This window comes from Cheilinus undulatus, linkage group 18, assembly GCF_018320785.1.
Source record: "Cheilinus undulatus linkage group 18, ASM1832078v1, whole genome shotgun sequence".
Lineage (NCBI taxonomy): Eukaryota > Metazoa > Chordata > Actinopteri > Labriformes > Labridae > Cheilinus > Cheilinus undulatus.
Window position 1 is genome coordinate 8,306,368 of NC_054882.1, and position 20,165 is coordinate 8,326,532.

The 20,165-nt window shown below is 40.3% G+C and overlaps 1 protein-coding gene across 3 annotated transcripts in view; it reads left to right on the forward strand.

Annotated features, from left to right (window-relative positions):
• fgfr3 (fibroblast growth factor receptor 3) overlaps window positions 1–20,165 on the forward strand; it is a 141,421-nt gene that overhangs the window by 46,455 nt on the left and 74,801 nt on the right. For 2 of the 3 annotated variants that reach the window (XM_041812347.1, XM_041812348.1), the window contains exons 3-4: window positions 10,681–10,944; window positions 17,949–18,014. In XM_041812347.1, the coding sequence (XP_041668281.1) occupies window positions 10,681–10,944; window positions 17,949–18,014 (330 nt within the window). The remainder of the gene's footprint in view (window positions 1–10,680; window positions 10,945–17,948; window positions 18,015–20,165) is intronic. The other variant, XM_041812349.1, reaches the window with a different exon arrangement.

Genomic DNA, 20,165 nt, shown 5'->3' on the forward strand with positions numbered 1-20,165 from the left:
ACTTTAATAAGCGATATAACCCATGAGTTAGACTCATTTAGTTATTTTGCACCCTTGCTAGCTAAATTAGCCCTTTTTAAAGCAGATTTAACTACTTTAATAAGCGATGTAACCAATAAATTAGACTCATTTGGTTATTTTGCTACCTTGCTAGCTAAATTAGCTCATTTTAAAGCAGACTGGAAGGTTTTAAAGAAGACATTTCCCTCTCTTTCAGTAGCATAGTACCAACAATAACATATAGCAATAATCTTGACCTGGATTTTTCTGCTACAGTCTAAGTTGATGTGTACACCATGGAGTGATAAAATAATCCACCATTATTGTGTGCAAGTGCTGTAAATGCTCATTTAAATCCTGAACCTTTTCCTCCTTGTGCTAATGTTTTAGATTTTGATGATGTTAACGTTTCCAGATCTCTGTAGCTACTTTAATGTGCAGCGTACTACTTTATCATAAGGGTAATTGTAACCACTCAATGACAAAATACGACTCAAGTTGTTCCAGATTGGAGTCAGTATTTCACTTAAACAAGCATGTTGTCCTTCTCTCTCATTAAAAACAGCCCAGACACACTGTACACAACCCAGCTTCACACACATGCACACCAATTGGCTGTAAGTGCTTACAGAAATGTGGAAAGTATTTGTTCTTCCTGCTTAGAGAGAGAAAGCGAGTCCAGTCTTTCAGCAGCAAAGCAAACAACTAATTACCTGCAATAAAAAAGGCCATTTGTCGCTGAATTGTTTGCCACTGGTTCTGGAGCAGGCCGCTCTGCAGATGTTGGAAACATGTTGTATTATTAGCTCAGTGTAGTGAGGAGGAGGAGGAGGAGGAAAAAAGGGACGCTTGATAAAGATGGATGTCTCCATGGCCCATCTGGAAATCATCACTTTCAAAAGAGCTCTAAAAGCAGATAGGGTTGAAAAAGGTATGTGTGGCTACCTCTCTACTACACTCCATTAAAGTACCTGTTAAGCCCCCTAAAGAAGGGGAGACTTGTAATCTTTTAAAAGTTTATGATCCTTCATGCCGGCCTGTTTGAACCTGCAGGGATGCTTCTTTATGCAAAGCAGCCAGACCGAGGAAGAAGAAGACATCATTCTGAAGCTGCTTCATAAATCAGTTTGGAGAGTCGGGGGGAAGTTTGAAGGATACTAAGTTCTCAAACCGAGTCTATCTGGTGTAATTGAAGACCTACAGCTTTAGTTTTTCAGGCACAACGACAATATTTCTCTGTATTTGTCTCCTCCAGAGCAGAAAATGAATTCGTCAAACTGCCAGCACAGTGATGCCATGATTTAGTTGTTTACTGACAGACGTGACAATCAGAAAAATACTCCCTTCACTCTGAATTTCAAACAGGGAAAGATATCAGGGAACACCAGGCACTCACTCTGACACAGAACAAGCTTTAAAGCAGCATTTCAAGGATGCACAGTTGTCTCATTATATCTTGAATATGGAGCCGATGTTTCCATTTTTACCCGCTGAGAGTTTCAAACCTGAGTGTGGAGAGCTTAAACAGTAATGACTGAGTGAAAGATGCTTAAGTTGACAGCTCAGATCGACATGATCTGCAGCAACAGCCTCACTTGTAATGAAATAGAAGAATGTGTTTCACTTAATTTAGATGCAAATGTGCATCATGAGGCAATCATTAGAGTTGACGGATGATTTGTGAAGATGCAAAACATTTCCACAAAATGTTTAATGGGAGGAGGGTTTTAGAAATGATTGCTTTTCTTCTTGTCAAATAAATTAGAGAAACAACGATGGGCCATGTTGATAGTCCACTAAATCTGATTAACTAACCACGGAGAGAGACCTCTGGTATCATCTTTGCCCAAAATTATCTTTAAGTCTTCTTTTCCCCAATAAATTTAGAAATTCTGATGCATTTTTATCATCCAGTCTTTGATAGACTGCATACAAATTTACAACCTTTAAGACCACTAAGGACAAATATCTCCCACTTATTTGTAGAGCTGTCAAATGCAGTAATTAATTGCCAATAATCGCACCCTTTTTATTGCATTCAAAAATTGCACAATTTACAGTTTAAAACAGTCATTTTTTGTCTTTCTACTAACAGTAATTGACTTGCAGATTGGAAACATGCCTGATTTTATGGATAGATTGAAGATTTAACCACGGATAAAGGAACTTGTTATGGATTGAAAATGAAATATGTGTACACTTAAAAAGGTGAATGTTTTCTAACACATGGTTCAGGTGACTCTTGACTTCTCTGCTGAGCTTTCTGTGAAGTTTTTAAAAGTCAAAGTCAACATTAAGAAGCAGTGGTGGACTTATTTTTACATCTCTGTGGCTGCAGGGAGATGCTGCATTGGATTAACCAAAGTTTGTTGAAAGGGACAATAAAAGAATGCGATTTATTGTGATTTTAAAAAATCAGTGCAATATTTGTAGATCGTAGTAAATTGTGACAGCCCTACTTATTTGTGTAAACATCAACCTTATCTTTGAAAAGGAGTTTCTTGGTAAAAGTTCCTTTACAAAATCCAAACAGATTTCCTAAAATTTCAAGAATTGACCAAACATTTCTGTAAAATTCTGATGCATATTTCTAAATTATCCCATAAGAGTTACCCCAAAATTTCATTAAAGGTCACATATTTTACCCCTTCAAGACAAGTTTATATTGGTCTCAGAGGTCCCTAAAACATGCCTGTGAAGTTTGTTGTTGAAAAAACACCCCAATATTGGATTTTTGCATGTCTAAAAACCCCTCTGTTTCAGCCCTTCTCATAACGAGGCATTTCTGTGTCTGTGGCTTTAAATGTAACTGAGCTGTCTGACTCCGCCCCTGACCACGCCCCTCTCAGGAAATGGATGTGGCTTAATGAATGTGGCTCTCCTGATATCCTATTAGCTGGCAGCTGAGAGGAGGATCAGGAGAGGAGGGTGGAACTTTCTTAAAAGCAGGTAGTGCCAAGTAGTACTCAGTTTTTTTTTGTGAAACTTTATTATGAGGCTTTAATACTCCCCCCCCAAGAAACGTGCAAATTCCCAAAATATCTAAGCAGATTCCTCCAAAAACAAATACACTCTCCAAAAGTCCACAAAACGACAAAAACATTCAAACTAATCCCCAAAAGTTTCCATTCAAACTTTATGAAAATTTCAGTGGTCAACCCCTACAGCTACATTCCCAATCCAAACATTTGTTTGAATTTCCATGATAAAACTTAGTTATTTCCGTGCAAATTCCACAAAATATCCAAACTGCACCAACATTTCAAACTGATTACTTAACTTCATAGACTTTTAGGACAATTATCCTAAACTTCCAATAGAAGAAATGAGTTTTATGTGATAGGAACACCAAAATGAAATGTCCTCATATGCAACTGGAAGGTCTTAAATATTATAATCAACCACGGTCCTCATTGAAACTAGCATTTCTTTCCAAATAACAATGTGCATGATAATGTTCAGTTATGACTGTAACATGGCTGTAAAATGGTTATATTGGGACTAAATGGGAAATCCACAACACTGCAAGCAGCAGAGAGCAGAGGTGTGTCTATGCGGCAGTAGCATTCTTACATGATTGTTTAAGTAATATTATTTTGATTCATTTTCCTCAGAGAACCTGTAACTAATCCATTCCTTTCCTCTCTAAATGAAATAATAAAAGGCACAAAATATATCCTTTTTGCACATTTGCATTAAAAGAAGTGTAGACGCCACAGACTTGTCCCGTACCTCATCAGTAAGGATGAAACAGCTCTGTCAGCTGCCAGCAGAGGATCTGTGTGTTATAAACTTTACTTTTATTGCCCCTCTAAGATAAAGTTTGGCACCAGAGTTTGATAAACTCGACTGGAGCAGGTTTTCTCATCCATACGTCATCCCTGTTCCCTCCTGATACGATGGCAGCCATGGCGACAGCGTCTCACTCAGTCTACCCTCCTTCCTGTTTCTCCAGGATCTCTCTCTCTCTCTCTCTCTGTGAGTGTGTTAGAGAGGCAGGCATGGAAAGGCTCCCCACATAAAGAGGTCTTTTCATCCCCAGGGCTGCAGCCTGCCCGCCGGCCCCTGGACAAGTTTGTCGAGGATAAATAAACCTCTTCAGACGCACAGAAAAGATGGAGTCTGTAAGCAGCGCGTCAGTGGACAGCAGTATCTCAAAGAGAGACTTTATTTTATTCTGAAGGGCTATTTGTTATGATATCCAGCAGAGAGGGTTAGAAGGGCCACGAGGGCAGGGGCCTCTTGATTTATGAAGTGACTGTCCAGCTTGTTCTGCACTCGCATACATCTGCAGCGTTCCTCATTACAGATAGATGCTTGCTCTCATATCAGACCCCACATTTACACTCACTCACAGAGTTCATATCACACATTGCTTCCAGCTGGCCACGAGTTCCGGTGAAAATGCTCCCACCCTGTAATCAAACACAGACTGGCACACAGAGGGCCAAGAGCTCACACGTGGAGCTCCGGACCGGGAAGCAGCAGGAACGTCTCGGCGTTGATTTGAAGCTGCGGCTGAGATTTCATTTATCTGCTTAGTCAGAGTCACTTCAGGTCTGATTTATTCATGAAGGGGTTTGATATCAAAGAGGATCACAGTGGCAGTTCACAGAGAACAAAGAGCGTAAACAGCAGATTGAAAAGGACTGAGGCCTTTGAATCACAGCTTTTAATGACAGAGAACAAATTGTGAAGTGGGATTTCTCTTTGTGGCATCAGTGCCGTTAAAGTAGCACGTTAACTTCTGCTGTGTTCATGCTGCATTTGCTGCTCAGCTTCAGCACAGTACTTAACTTTTGCAGGGCTTTGTTAACATCTCTGCTGAAACGGCATTAAAAACTCCCAGGAGTTCTGATTATTTGTGTATTTTCAGCAGCTCTAGAAACAAGGTTACAGGTCATAAGACAGGGCATTTACATGAACTGTGGTATGCTTGTTAATGCTCAGTGGTATGTGCATTCAGCAAGGCCGCCCATGAAGGGGGATGAAGGGGAGAGCTTTCTGGGGCCCAGTCCAAATCTTAACCTGAATAATTACTACTATTTCTGAAAACAGAATTACCTTTTTATTGTTAATGTTAACAATGTGGATGGGCACACTGAACCAGATTATTAGGAAATATTGCTGGACTTCATAGCTTAGCCACAATGTGCACAAACATCAGGATGTCAGAAAATAAAGTAGAAAAACCTTAGACAACTTTAATGGGCAAGAGTTGGGTAAGTGAAGGAAGAGACAAAAATGGATATAAAATGGTAAAAATGTGCAAAATGTATCAAAAATAGGTTAAAAGTGGAAAATATGGATTAAAGAAGCAAAAAGAATAGAAAAAGTGGGTGACAAGTGGATAAAAAAAAGTGGCAGAAAAGGGTAAATAGCAGCCAAATGGTGTTAAAAATGGCACAAAAAAAGTTTAACGTAGGAGGAAAGACTGGCAAAAATAGGTGAAAAGTGGGTCAGGTTGGTTAAAAGTAGCCAAAAGAAGCAGCAGAAATTGGTGACAAGTGGCTCAAAATGGGCAAAAAGAGGCCAAAAGAATGCTTTAAAGTGGCAAAAAAGTGGAAGAAATGGGCGACAAGTGGGTACAAAGAGGCAAGATAGGGTAAATGTTGGAAAAAAGGGGTTAAAAGTGGCAAAATTTGGCAAGAATAAAAGACAAGGGGGTTAAAGTGACAAAAGGAACAGAAGAAATAGGCAGCAAGTGGGTGCAATGGGGCTGGATAGGGCAAATAGTTCAAAATGGTGTCAAAAAGTAGCAAAAATAAGTGAAGAATAGCCAAAAGAAGTGGCAGAAATTGGTGACAAGTGGCTCAAAAATGGGCAAAAAGAAGCCAAAAGATCACTTTAAAGTGGCAAAAAAGTGGAAGAAATGGGTGACAAGTGGGTACAAAGAGGCACCACCTGAATTCAGTAATTAACAGGTATGGCCAAATATTTTCGTCCATATAGTTCAGATGGGGATGTTTAGTAAAACAGATATGGAACCACTGCTGTGCAACATCCCAGTCCTGCACAGCTGGACACACAGAGGTGGAAAATTATCTATTTCGATGTCATGCTGGCTGTCCTTGCACATTTCTGTGTAAAAGACTTACATAAGGAGATGTCACTGTGATCAAACTTGACTGTGCGTTAAAGAACAGTCTTTTCAAAGGTACACCAGGCTCTCTCTGAAGCTCAGCCACTGATAAATGTGTCCTGTGAGGTCGTGTAGGGTTGCACAGTGAAGCCTTTCAAACCAAAACCCACTTTTATTCGTCGCCTCTCTTTTCTCCTCGTTCAAATCTGCATTTCAAAGCCAAGGATCAGAAGCAGAGGCAGATATTCTGTCGGTGACAGTGACCACAGAAAGAGAGGCTTTTCTCTTTGCTGTGACACCTGAGAAATGCTTCAATGTATGAGGATATATCTGTGTTTTGTTTTCTCCTTTTGCTAAATTGCATTTGCTAAGCCCCTGGCAGTGTAAACATCCAAGCGGTGCACAAACGCTCTTCCTATCTATTTTCCCAGGATCAAAACAAGAGTCCTCCTTTTACAAAAGGATCACACAAAGGCACGGCATTGAATTTGCTATTAACAAATGCTAATTAAATAAGCTGCAATGCTTAATCTATATTCTGCTCTGAGGAGACCACAGAAGCTTTAATGCATGTGTTTATGTCAGGAATAATAGCAGATTTATGCTAGGAACTAGGATTTTCAGCTAAATGTTGCAATGATTATCATGCTGATCAAAAATATAATAACTTAAACTCATTTACTTAATAATAAGGTTGATATTTAAAGGAGTAGTTCAACAAAAATACCATGAAAACAACAAGGAAACCATATTTAAGACAAACGTCTCAGACAGAAGCACATGGAATTCAAGTGTCAGCATGGTTTGGCTGTTTTAAAGAATAAGTCTTTGTAAGTCTAGTGTAGTTACTCTTAGTTCTGGTCTGGTATCGGCACTGCTCCTCAGGCTCCGTAAAGCCTAAGTGAGCTATGAGTCTCTAGAGAATTAATCCCAATCCCCCAAGTTTAAGACTCTACGATATTCTAAGAGCCATTTTCTCCTCCTCTTTCACAGAGGTCATAAGTCATACTCAAAGGTACAGCCAGCCATTCATGCTGGGCCTGAATTTACGCTCTGTGCAGCGTGGCCTCTCTGTTTTTCTTCTCCTGAATGGACCTTTCTGCATTGAAAAAAAAAACACAACATGTTGTAAATATAGATGTCAGAGCTAGGGGCCATGCAGAGCACAGCACAGCCATGTTAAGAACACTATTGACTTAACATCTCCTGGAGTTTTAATGGGTGGAATAATACGGGAGAGAAAACAATTCACAACTCATCTGTTGAGCTTGCTTTAGTGCAGAGCTGCAGCACAAAGAGGAGAACAGAGCTGAGCCTGAAGTAACGGCTACAATGAGACAGGCATGAGGAATGAGACATTACTATTGGCACGTGTGTTTCACTGCATGTGTGCTGTTTTCTCTAGTGTGATACTTGACTTCAAATCTAGCTCGTACTCTGGGGATCTCAAACTGTCTGGAGTTTTTGGACAAAAAAGGGTCACAAGAATAAAAGTTCAAGAAATACTGCAGTATGGGGTCACTCGAGTCAAGCTTGATTGGTTTATAACAGGGGTGTCCAAACTTTTTCCACAGAGGACCACATATAGAAATAAATGAGGATGTTGGGGCCACTTTGATATCCACAAGGTGAGGTATATGAAAGTTTGTAAATCCAATATAATGTAGATTAAGATATGCTTAGTGACTGTGTAGTCCTAAATTGCTCATTTATTCAGGAGGCAGCAAAACCCCAGAGCAGAGCAGGCATCAGTGCCAACAGGATATCGATCAAGTCAGAAGCAGAGTAAAGGAGCTGGGGTGGAGGAGGGTTGCAAGAGCAGCTTGCAGAGAGAGCAGCAGAACGTGGCCAGGCAAGAGCAGTTTAGATAAGGCAGCATGACAGCGATTAGCCAATAGTGGTCTTAGAGCAAATCAGCTGGCCGTCAGCCAATGAGGGCTTGGGTGATGAAGGCAGTGCTCAACTCTGTGGCCTGCCTGAACAAATGCTATATGCTTGATTTAATGGCTGACAAGGCAAATAGACAATCATGTTCAGGTTTTTGGGGAGGCCAATCTGATTTCAGGGGGCCCTGTTTTGCCATAACTGCCCCTGGTTCCACCCCTGGAATATCAATGGTAGTGCTAGTTGCTGCCAGAACCCATCAGGGAGTTAAAAAACAAGATACTATTATGTTGGTTGCCAGTACCTTTACCATATAGAGTGTTGTCTCAATTTAGTCGGGACAAAAAACATATCTGTAAATTCATCTGTCACGATGTTTGTTTATAGAATTATCAGGGTAGCCCCACCTTTAGCTGACACTGGGAGTCTTAAAGTATGATACAGTCAAGCACAAGCTTCATGTTCAAATGTGGGCCATATTTCATTTCATTTCCAGAAACTGCTCAAAGTCAAAGCTGGGTCACCTCAGTTTGGACACCCCTGGTTTAGAAGTTACTGTACTTGCTTGACAAGTAGCAATATGTTGTTTGGAATGGAGCTATTGTAAAATACATTGTGGCGTTCCACAGGGCTCCATACTCGGCCCCCTTTTTATTCCTTATATACATCAATGACTTTTCTTCAATATCAAATAATTCTATATGCTGATGATACTAATGTTTTTTATCACAGTTAAAGAACATCGGTGGACTTCTCGCATGAACATGTGGGCATCTTTAAACTTGCAGTTTCATAAATCGTTTCTTTCTTTTCTAACTTTAAATAGTATTTGCATGAACATATGTGTGCAAAGAAGAGTACTAACCAAATAGTTAGATATCTTCAGGGTGGTTTTAGATTTTGGATTTCCACTTTTGTAGATGTTTCTCTCCGATGACTTAAAATGTGACAGGAATCAAATGGACTTTTGGTTTCATTTGAAGCTTTTAAGTTAAACCTCTTCATTGATGTTTTTTCTCAGCTTGAACACTTGAAAGAATATTTTTTTAGAGAATTTCTGAGTAGTTTCAGTCATTCTTCAGGCAGAAATGTCAAAAATCCTCTGGTTCAATCATCTCAAAGTGAGGATTTCAGCTTTCTTGCTCAAATATGACAGCAAATAAGGAGTCTTTGCATTTGTCATTTTGGAGTCCTTGAGACTATTATACACTTATTTACCATATTTTTATGACAGTATGTTTAATTTGGGGCTGTGAGGTAATTATTTGACAGGACAGAGAACAGAGCGGGAAATCAGGGAGCTAGAGCAGGGATGAGGGAAAGGAGCCAACCCGATCCCGGACTACCTACCTGGACGACCAGAGCCTCTAAGCACGGGGCACGATCGAACCACCAGTCCACTGGCACCCTACTGTTGGACATTTAAAACATCAAATTAATAGCATTTAAAAAACTTTAGTAGATGAGTCAAATCTAAGAACAACTGAGGGTTAAGGGTTGAGTCAGCTTTTCATGCACATCCCTACTCTGTGGTTGTATTTTGAGGTGTGACTGTACAGCAGTAGTCAGCCATAATTTTAAGCATTACTGGCCATGTTACCTGCTGTTTCGTCCACATGAACATCTCTCCCATCTGCCTCTACGGCTGCATTCATCTCCTCGTCCATGAGCAGCCTCCTTCACATTGAAAGAACCATCCATAATTCAACACTTCTATTATGTATTCTTAGTGAAGACAGTGTCGTCTGGCCCGCTCCTGTTTTCAACCTTCGCTCTCAACTTCAATTTCCTAATTTCAGTTCAAGGCTGTCTGCGAGAGGCGGCTGCGTTCACGTCCGCCTATGTTAGGCCGCCTCCCCATCCAGCAGGTCAACAGTGGGAGTGTTTGCCATCATAAATCGCTCTCTTTACACCTCCTTCTGTCTTTCCCATGCTCAGGTTGCAAACAAGTGGTTACTCTGTTGCCCAAGCAGCTTATTCAAACACTCCCACTGTGTTTTTTTAATGTAATGTGAAAGTATGCATGCGCCTGTGTGCTTAAAAGTGTCCTTGTGTTCGTGCACATAGCGGCGTTCCTTTGAATGGTTGCCAGAGCGACTAGAGTGTGCATGAGGTCATTGGTTTTTGTCTTTCCCTTGATGGCATTGATTTGTAGCAGAGGACACCATAGATCAGGGAGACAAGGGAGCCTCTGTTTGTTTGTCCCTCAGTCTTCAGCATCCTTAGCAAGGCTAGTAAACATGTTGACTTTTTCCCCCGCCGTGACCGCGCTGGTGCATGGATGGTGGAGTAAATGAGCTGGTGTGTGACGGCGAGGAGGAGGTTCATTTCCACACAGCGCTGGAATAAGAAGTTTGACTTTTCTGACTTCCAGAGGCAGATCAGCTGATAGCTCGCCAGTGGGTCGTGGCAGATTCTGCATCACTGCGTCTTTGTCTCAGAAGGGTTGCAGGGCTCTTTCTTAAACTTAAGGAAACTGTATGACTTAGTTTGCCTCTTAGTCATGCTGTGGAAAAATGAAGAGGGAGTTTAAACCTTACAATATTAGAGCTCAACCATAAATATATACCTGCAGGGAGAAAAGTGACATGAAATTTCCCTTTTAAGGCCAAAAAAAAAGGAAATAAGAAGATCAACAGCAAGCACTTGATAAAAGATTTTAGATGGAAGCTCAGGTTTCTTATACCACTCTTGTGTATCTTCTGTGTCTACAGACTCTGTGTCCAGCGAGACAGCCTTCCTGGAGGACTATGTTCTGGGCATGGGGGACACCCTGGAAATGTCATGTGACATGGAGGACCACTCGGAGCCCGTCGTCTGGTTCAAAGACGGCGCCGGGCTGGTGCCAGGTAACAGGACGCGGCTGGGCCAGAGGATGTTACGTATCATCAACGTGTCGTACGAGGACTCAGGCGTCTACTCGTGCCGGCTCGCCCACAGCAACACGCTGCTCAGCAACTACACCATCAGGGTGACAGGTGAGCAACAAGGGGTTTATACTGCACCTTAAGCCCATGCTTTAAGAACTGGCACTACGTGTGAAACCAATACTTCAACCATTGGTATCAAGTGTTTCCCCATGAGAAGATGTTGATCAGTCAAAGGTGCACCACTATAAAGTACATATTCTAGTATGTGTTTAAAAGTCTGGTACAAGCACAAATCACATTTTCACTAATATTAAAGCAACATTATGTTTGGTGCACTTTGACACCAACGGCCTAAGGTCATGGATGTACTTGCTTTTTCCTTAGATTCACATATGCATCCTGCTACATCATGAGCATTCTTGTGTTACCACTAGAGGGCAAGCTAGAGAGCTCAGGCCATATCCAACCAACTGACATGTTGAATGTAAACTATAAACATGGCAACACTCAAGTAGCCTACTGTGTGAGCTCTGAGATCAGAGCTCTCTTTATAGTAACATCAATTATCATGAGTAATGAGAACACACTACTTGCATTTGGATTCTGCATTTTTTTCTGCACACGGATGCAGGGGTCTTTGTGTTTTGGTGCTATCGGTGACTATGTTAACTGGTTTTTGTGCCATTTTTTTTCAGTGTAGAGTTAGAATATTCTTTCAAATAGTTATTTTATGAAAAGCGGCTGCACAGTGGAGTAGGGGTTAGCGCTGTTGCCTCACAAAAATCAGATTCCTGGTTCAAATTCTGGTCAAGGCTTTTCTGTGCAGAGTTTGCATGTTCTCCACGTGCATGCATAGGTACTCCAGCAGACCCAAGACATGCTCATTTGGTCCACTGGTGACTCTAAATCGGCCATAGGTGTTAGGGTGAATGTTTTGGTTGTTTGTCTCTATAGGCTAGAACTGCAAATGACTGGCGACCAGTCCAGGATGTACCTCGCTTCTCACCCAATGACAGCCAGGATAGACTCCAGCCCCCTCTGAAGTCCATCCCAGCTCCAGATAGGCTTATTTCACAGATTTCAACATTAGCCTATACTACAGAATTTATTTGTCGCCATTAAGTCTGATTGGCATTAGGGCTGAAAGATTTGCAAAAATAATCTAATTGCCATTTTTTCTTAGGTTCCTCATTTTTATGTATTTTCAGCAAGTTTAAGCAATACATCATTTTATATTATAACCTACATTCAGTCAGGAGCAGTCTTCATGAATTTAACCATTTTATTGATAAATGGATATACAGTTTTACTTGGCAGAGAAGGCTCTGCTCAAAAGATGCTCCCTGGATTAGCCAAGCAGGATGCTTCGACTTTCCAGGGAGTGCATAGCTAGAACCCCCCCATAAGGATAGATACATTTATGACAGTGTGTGTTGAAAACAATGAAATTATTTGAGAAGCAACTAATCCAAAGCAGCATGAATCTGAATATGAGGGTGCAACAAGCTTTAAGCTATGAAGGAGGCAGCTGGGGTGGAGGAGGTGAAGCTGATAGCAGCTTGGGGTATGATATTTGTGAACTAGCACTAACACACTGTTTGTATCAAACAGAGCCGTTAACTGGCTTCTTTTGAGCCAAAGGCTGGTGTGTGAACTAGTGGGTTAAAGCTGTTTGATTCTTGACTGGAGCAGCATAGACACCACTCTCCCTGTTTTAAATGATTGCACCCTTCAATCTGCTCTGAAACTATTAGAGACCCAAGGATATTCTAATTTTCTGAGCTACTTGAGTCACTTAAAGTCCTCTTCTGGAAACACTTCAGCTGCACCCCAAGAGCCCAGAAAACCAAACCTCCCTCCATTTTTCTACCCGTCTGACAGACAACCGAGAATCAAAGTATTTTCTCTGAATAAACAGCAGAACAGTCTCTGCAGCGATGTCTCGACATGACATCTTTTCATAACAGTGTGTAGAAAAACACTGAAAACTCAGCTCTGGAGGAGCGTTCCATTATTTTCTCCTTCTGCTCGGTTTCAAATCTGCGTTAGCTTCCTGCCAAGCTCACAAACACGGCACAGACTCTCAGCGAGCCAAGTTTCACACAGCTTCCTCCTCCTGACGCAGTCAAAGGTGAAATTCATTATCGTATGAGGGGATGAGCAAAGGCTTAAACAAGTGCGTGATGCAAACAGAGCTCTAATAGGAATGCAGGAGGGGAGGAGAGGGTCAGGAGGGAGCAAGCAGTAACGTGAAAGCCTTGCTGCTTTTTTCCCCCTGTAAAACTCCTGGACACCAGCTGAGCCGGTTATTGACAACTAATTAGAAAGCAATTAGCTCGAAACATTTCATCATTGAAAACAGATGGGGTGGCAAGAAATGAGAGAGTTCGCTCCCTCTTAACCCCCCCAGCTCCTCACAAACACAGACGTATGTGTTTGGCTGCAAGCCGGGGAGAAAATGGCCTTTTCCAGGACTGATCAGAGGTGGACAGTTTCTCCTCCTAGAGCCACATATCATCTTCAAACTGCAGGAGGACACATGCAAACACGCTCCCAACAGCAATTATTCAGAAGGGAGAAAACATCCATCTTTGTCTGTCACATTCAGCTTTGAAACCCACTTTTTTTCCCTCTTAAATCCGCTGCACAGAAACCTCCCTTCAGCTCAGACACGTGCGCTTCCTTTACACTTGAAGGAGAGAGACTCACAAGGAGCAAATTCATCACAGCACATTGACGTACATTTTATATCATTTTAGCTCTCAGCACATGTTGAAATTACTCTTGAAGCTTTTACAGCATGTGTCAGCAATATCCTGCATGCCTCGCTCTCCTCCTTCCACTCCAAACAGTCTCAGCTCCTTCTAAAGCGCGCATGGACTTCGTGTTTTACCTCAAATACTTGAGGAAGGTGTCAGATATTTAGGAGCCGTATCAGATTCAGCACCTGGACGGGGTCCAGACGGCAGACATCGGCCAGCTCATGTTTTACACACATGATGCACGTGTTTAAAGCAGCAGGACTGAGGCGTGAGAGGGAGAAAGACGATATTTTCACTATGAATGAAAATTAACAGCCTCTGTTTAGAGCAGTGTTACTCAACCCAGCTCAACCAAAGAGCCAAATTGTTGAAAAATACCTTTGCAAGAACCACAATCTAAGTGGTAAAAGTGGCAAAAACAGCTTGAGGTAGCAATGAAAATAATTTAAGGTGGCGAAATGGTACAAAAGTGGCAAAAATGGGGCAAAAATAAGAGAAAAGTGACTAAAATTGGCAAAAAACAGTGAAGAGTGGCAAAAAAGGGCAAAAAAAAGAAACAAGAGGTATTTAATGACATAAGTTAACTGAAATGGGCAAAAAGTGGTGAAAAAGAGCAAAAATGAGATAAAAGTGGCAAAAAGCAGTTGCAAAAGTGGGCAAAAAATGGGAAACAAGTGGTATTTAATGGCAAAAGGTAGCTTGAATGGGCAAAAAGTGGTGTAAAAGGGCAAACATTTCGATAAAGATGGCAAAAAGAAGTGATAAAAATGGGCAAAAAAAGAAACAAGTGGTATTTAATGGCAAAAGGTAGCTTAAATGGGCGAAAAGTGGCAAAAAATGGTGAATATGGGCAAAAATCAGAATCATTTATTGTCATTATACGAGGTACAACGAAATTGTTTACAGTTCCATTCAGTGCAGTTATCATTTAGTATTGAAACTGCAGAGAAATGGGATATAAGTGGCAAAAAAATGGGGGAAAAGTGGTAACAAGAAGTGGAAAAAATGGGCAAAAAATAGGAAAGAAAGTTGTATTTAATGGCAAAGGTAGCCTAACTGGGTGAAAAGTGGCAAAAAATTGAGAAAAAGGGCTAAATGTGGGATAAATGTGGTAAAAAATGAGATGAATGGGACAATTAAGTTTGACAATTAAAGCCCTCTGAGTAAGTCTGGGAAACAACTTGATCAATGTGATTAATTTCTGAGGTCAGGGTTCCCTTTTTTAAGGTTTTCTGGGGGGGAAATGTTTCAAATTAAGACATAAAAGAGCCACATGTGGCTCCAGAGCCACTCGCTGAGTATCACTGGTTTAGAGGTTTTAGAGCGATCTATGGAGAGGCATTAGAAAAACACTCTGAATGAAGCTGGTCGAAGACCTGATCTAGTAAAGAAAATAGAAAGCTTGAGTAATAGTTTCCAAATGGACTGGATCACATTAAAGTGTCACAGCTTTGGCACGACTCTGTGCCACAACACTTGTTTGGAGAATTTATTGTTTCAAGATGAGTCTTTGGCCATCTTTCTCAGCAGAAAAACTATTTGTTTTAGTAAGTAAATGAGAGAATAACACATAAAACAAACACAGACTCAGTAGTTCTAATGGGAGGTGGGAGATCGATCCAAGTTACAAAACATTCATGGATGCCTGTCTTGTTTTTAAAGTTTCAGATGATTTGATCCAAGACTATCAGAATAAAAGAATAATTATCAAAGACAAACAAGGGAAGCCTGTTATGTACCAAGGCCTAGAGCTGAATTTGTACTGTTATGCATGTTATAGCATGGCCTCTATCCTGATATGGGCCTGTTAATCCTTAGATACATTGTACCTTGGCCTCTGTCTCATGATATGTATTATATGGTCTCTACATTGGTTTAAGTATCATATCAGTGCCTCTAAAATGAGATAAGTTTCATACCATGGTCTTTATATTGTGATATGTATGGTGTCTTGGCCCTGACATAGTGATAGGTATTGTATTATTGCCTCTATATTGTGATAATTATCCTATCTTATCTCATAGTGTAGTGGACTCTTTGTCATAACAACATTATCATGATAATATTATTATTTTACTAACTCTCTGTTGAGATGAGTTTCTTATTGTGGCCTTTATATCGTGATAGTATCATGGCCTATATCATGACATGAATCACATCATATGTATCCTATTGGCATCTGTAATGTATTATACTCTCCATAAGTAGCAGATCAGCCTCTACTTTGAGATAAGTTTCATATCGTTGCCATTGATTGTGTTACGTATGGCATCTTGGCACCGATGTTGTGATAAGTATTGTGGCCACTTCTTTATCATAATAAGAAACAATTTGTGGCTTCTATGTCATGATACAAATCATATTATACTATATCATGATAAATATCAGAATTTTACCTCTGTATCATGATGTGTCGTATCATGGCCTCTGTATTGTGATAATATCATTGTATAGCGTTACCTTTGTATGGTGATACATGCTGTATAATGGTCTTTATGTAATACTAAGTATTGTGTCATGCCCTCTGTATGATGATTAGTTTTCTAATCTAGCCTCTTTATTGTGATAAGTATTATATAATGGCCTCAGGGTCATGACATGTTTAGTACCCTGGCCTCTAAATCATTATGGCTTTCATATCATGATATGTAGAATATCATGGCCTCAGTATCATAATAAGTATTATATAATGGCATTTATATCATGATATATAGTATATCATGGCCTCTGTATCATGATAAGTATTATGTAATGGCATTTATATCATGATATGTAGTATATCATGGCCTCTGTATCATGATAAGTATTATGTAATGGCATTTATATCATGATATGTAGTATATCATGGCCTCTGTATCATGATAAGTATTATGTAATGGCTTTTATATCATGATATGTAGTATATCATGGCCTCTGTATCATGATAAGTATTATGTAATGGCATTTATATCATGATATGTAGTATATCATGGCCTCTGTATCATGATAAGTATTATATAATGGCATTTATATCATGATATGTATTATATAATGGTTTTTATATTGTGATATTATATTATGTGTATATTATATTATATTATGTGTATCAAACTGTATTTCCTGTGAATGGTAATTGGTATAATTAGTGATATGTTCTGTAGAGTGAGGCTGTAGAAAACATTCACTACAAGTATCAAGACTGTTGTCCTCAAAGTGGTCGCCTGGATTTGTCTGCAATCCGCGCCTCTTTTTCCCAAACTTTCAGTTTTCCTCTCTTTATTCTGTCCTCTAAAACAAAGACGTCAAAACAACCAAATAAGTTTTTTAAATTAATCTAAATTGCCAACAATTTTAGAAGTCAATGCAGGAGAACATAGAATACAGAGTTGTTCTTTCTGTTCAAGGAGCCCCCTGATTTCATTAGTTTCAGTAATTACTCTCTCACAGTCTACTATTGTGAGCTTTTATTTTAACAACCACAGCAGATTTTTAAAAGTCTGCTCAATTTCTACAAACATGGATCCGATCCAGACGGCTATATGGGTCAAACTAGTTTATTTCTGCCGCCACAATGGCAGACTGGAGTCGTGGGCTGCGGTGTCAGAAAATAGAAAATAAAAATCTGCATGTCAGGAGTTTCAGGAGCCGTTTTAGCTCACCGAGGTTGTTGAGGTAACAGCTGGCTCTCATTAAACAGACCTGCGGAGCTGAACCTGAAAACTTCAAGGTCACGTCAAAAATAATTACAACGCCGCCGTGAAAATGTTTGATACAGCGAATCTAAACAGTCGTATCTGTGGAGAATAATTAGCTGCCATATGACACGCTAACTGTTGGTTGGTGATTTCTGCGAGGATAGAGGGAGAGTTTGTGTTGTTCTGTATGTGACTGCACACGCGAACGCAGCCCGGCTAATGACCTGCTCATTTGTAACGTCTGTGGAAATGTTTGGGTTGTTGTATCTGAGCGAGCCGCCACGCTGCAGAGAACTGTAGGTTCATTCATGAGTTTCTCAATGAGCGGAGTCAGTTTCAGTGTGCATTCATGCACAAGTTTGAGAGTGTATCCGTGTGTGCATGCATCTAATCACAGTCGTTTAAGAGCACACACCATTTAATCTCCACTGGGTGTTTAACATGCACTAAATTCCTGCTTTGTTTTCTCCCTCTTTACTCTCCACTTGCATAAAATCAGTTCCAGGCTGCAAAGTTTCCAGATGGACCTGTGATGTTATCTGTTGGCGACAAAGTTCAAGTAGACTGAAGAATAAAGACATTTTATCATAGCACAAAAGTTATGAAAAAGTTCACATGCAGTAAGATGGGTCTAAATCCTGACATTAATTCCTCTGGGTTTCTCTTCTCTTTGTAGATTCTCTGTCATCTGGTGATGATGAAGATTACGATGAAGATCCAGAAGATGCAGGTAATGGAAATGGTGAATTCTCAATTATTATTATTATTTTTACTAATACTTTTGTCCTTTTATGAGTTATTAAATGAAAGTAAGGCATTTTTTGAGCCTTAGATGCTTACAAAGATAACTTTTGAGTCACAGAACTGACTGCATATGAGTTTAATCAACTAGAGCTGGCTAAACACAAAACAATTTTAGGTCTAATTCCCCCTTTCCTTTTAACAATAGGAGGGCATGGCCCAAATCAAGGCTACAAATTACTAATCCAAATAATCCTAAAGTGTGTGGTTTCAATATAATATAAAGAAACACATGATTTGCAGCTATAAATATTGCCATTATTCATATTTGGTGGTGTGGCTGTTCTGAGATCCCCCTGCCCTTCCATATGGAACGTATTAAGCAGAAACTGCACACGTTCCTGCCTTTCCTGTGCCTACAAGGAAAGCTAAAGGCAGGGAAAGAAGCAGCAAACACCCCAGAGCAGAGCAGGCATCAGTGACAACAGAATGACATTAAGTCAGAAGCATGATAAAGGAGGAGCTGGGGTGGAGGAGGGTAGCAAAAAGCAGCTTGCAGAGGGAGCAGCAAAGCATAGCCAGGCTAAAGTAGGTTAAATATTGCACCATGAGTACAACTAGCCAATAAAATCCTTAAAACAAATCATCTGGTTGTCCGCTGATTAGGGTTTGCATGAGATCAGCCGGAACTAACGCTATAAGCTTGATATTTCGCAGGCATGGTGATATGGGGAAGACTGTTTCAGAGTTTAGGAGATGCCACTGCAAATGCATCATCACCTCAGGAATTAAAAATTGGAATGAAGAACCGTTAGAAGGCCCTGATCAGACGATCAGAGAGGGTGGCTCTAGAATAAGGGCTTAGTAATTCAGTTGTATATGAAGGAGCCAGACCATGCAGAGTCCTGTATGCAATTGATAAAAAAATTAAATTGATCCTAAAATTAACCTGTATCCAGTGAAGGGATGCAAGAACCGGAATGCTTAGAGAATGACAACTATCTACCTGTCTCAAATCAAATCTGGGTTCAATCCCAGCCAGTAGTATCCAGGTCCTTGGGCAAGGTCCTTAACGCCAGTAACACCTGTCTCAGATGTGAGTCGCCTTGGATAAAAGCGTCTGCTAAATAACATTGTAACAAAATTTTGGTATGTTTGACTGTTAGTATGGATTTCATTTTTTTCAATGTTTCTTAACTGAAATATTCAGCAATGAACCATCTTAGAGATATTAGAATCAAAGTCGAATACAACACCAAGATTCTAAGAGGAGGACATTGATGGTAAGGGGTCACACTCTGATCAGGAATGTCAGTTTTAACTGTTGAGACTGACAAAACTTGGAAAGGCCCATTAGCACAGAAACACATGACATTTGTTTTAATGCTTCTGATTGTTAACCTTGCAAAGCAGATGGTTTTACATGCACCCATGTTCGCATTTTGCAAATCCATTTTATGAAGCTTCAGTCTACATTTGTGCTGATTTGAAATCAGTTCTGACCAATCAGCGTCATTCGAGGAGATTGAGGCGGTAGCTGCAGGAGGGTTAAGTTGTATTGAAAGCCGATAGCAATTAGCTGTCACCTTGCAAAGCAGATGGATTCACCCGTTTCCGTGTTTCTTAGTGGCAAATCCATCTTGCAAAGCTCCCATCTGATTCGTTTGGGCCCGTTAGAAGGTGACAGGACCAATCAGCTACGAGGGGCAGTGCTTTCAGGCGCAGCAGAGTCGTGACGTAAACAAGCAGCAGCAAGAGCTGGTGCAGTTATGGAGGAAGAGATTAGCGTGGATGCTGCTAAAGCATCAGTTTTATCAGAACTTGACAACATTTCTTTGTTAAAAGAAAAACAAAGAACACTATTGAGTTGTTTTCTTTTCAAAAATGACAAAAGTCAAGTACTTAGCCTACATGGCCTTTAGTCGCCATGTTCCACGCTAGTCCTCAGTAGCTGCACACACGCAGCTCGATAGTGGCTACGTCAAGTTTTTTGTTGCTCTGATTGGCCAGTAGAGATGTGACAGAACATTCAACGTTCGTTAAAAGAAAATCAAAGAACACTATTAAGTTGTTTTTTTTTTAAAATGACAAAAGTCATGTACTGACATGTCCACAGTCGCCATGGTTATGCAATTATCTATGGAGTTTACTC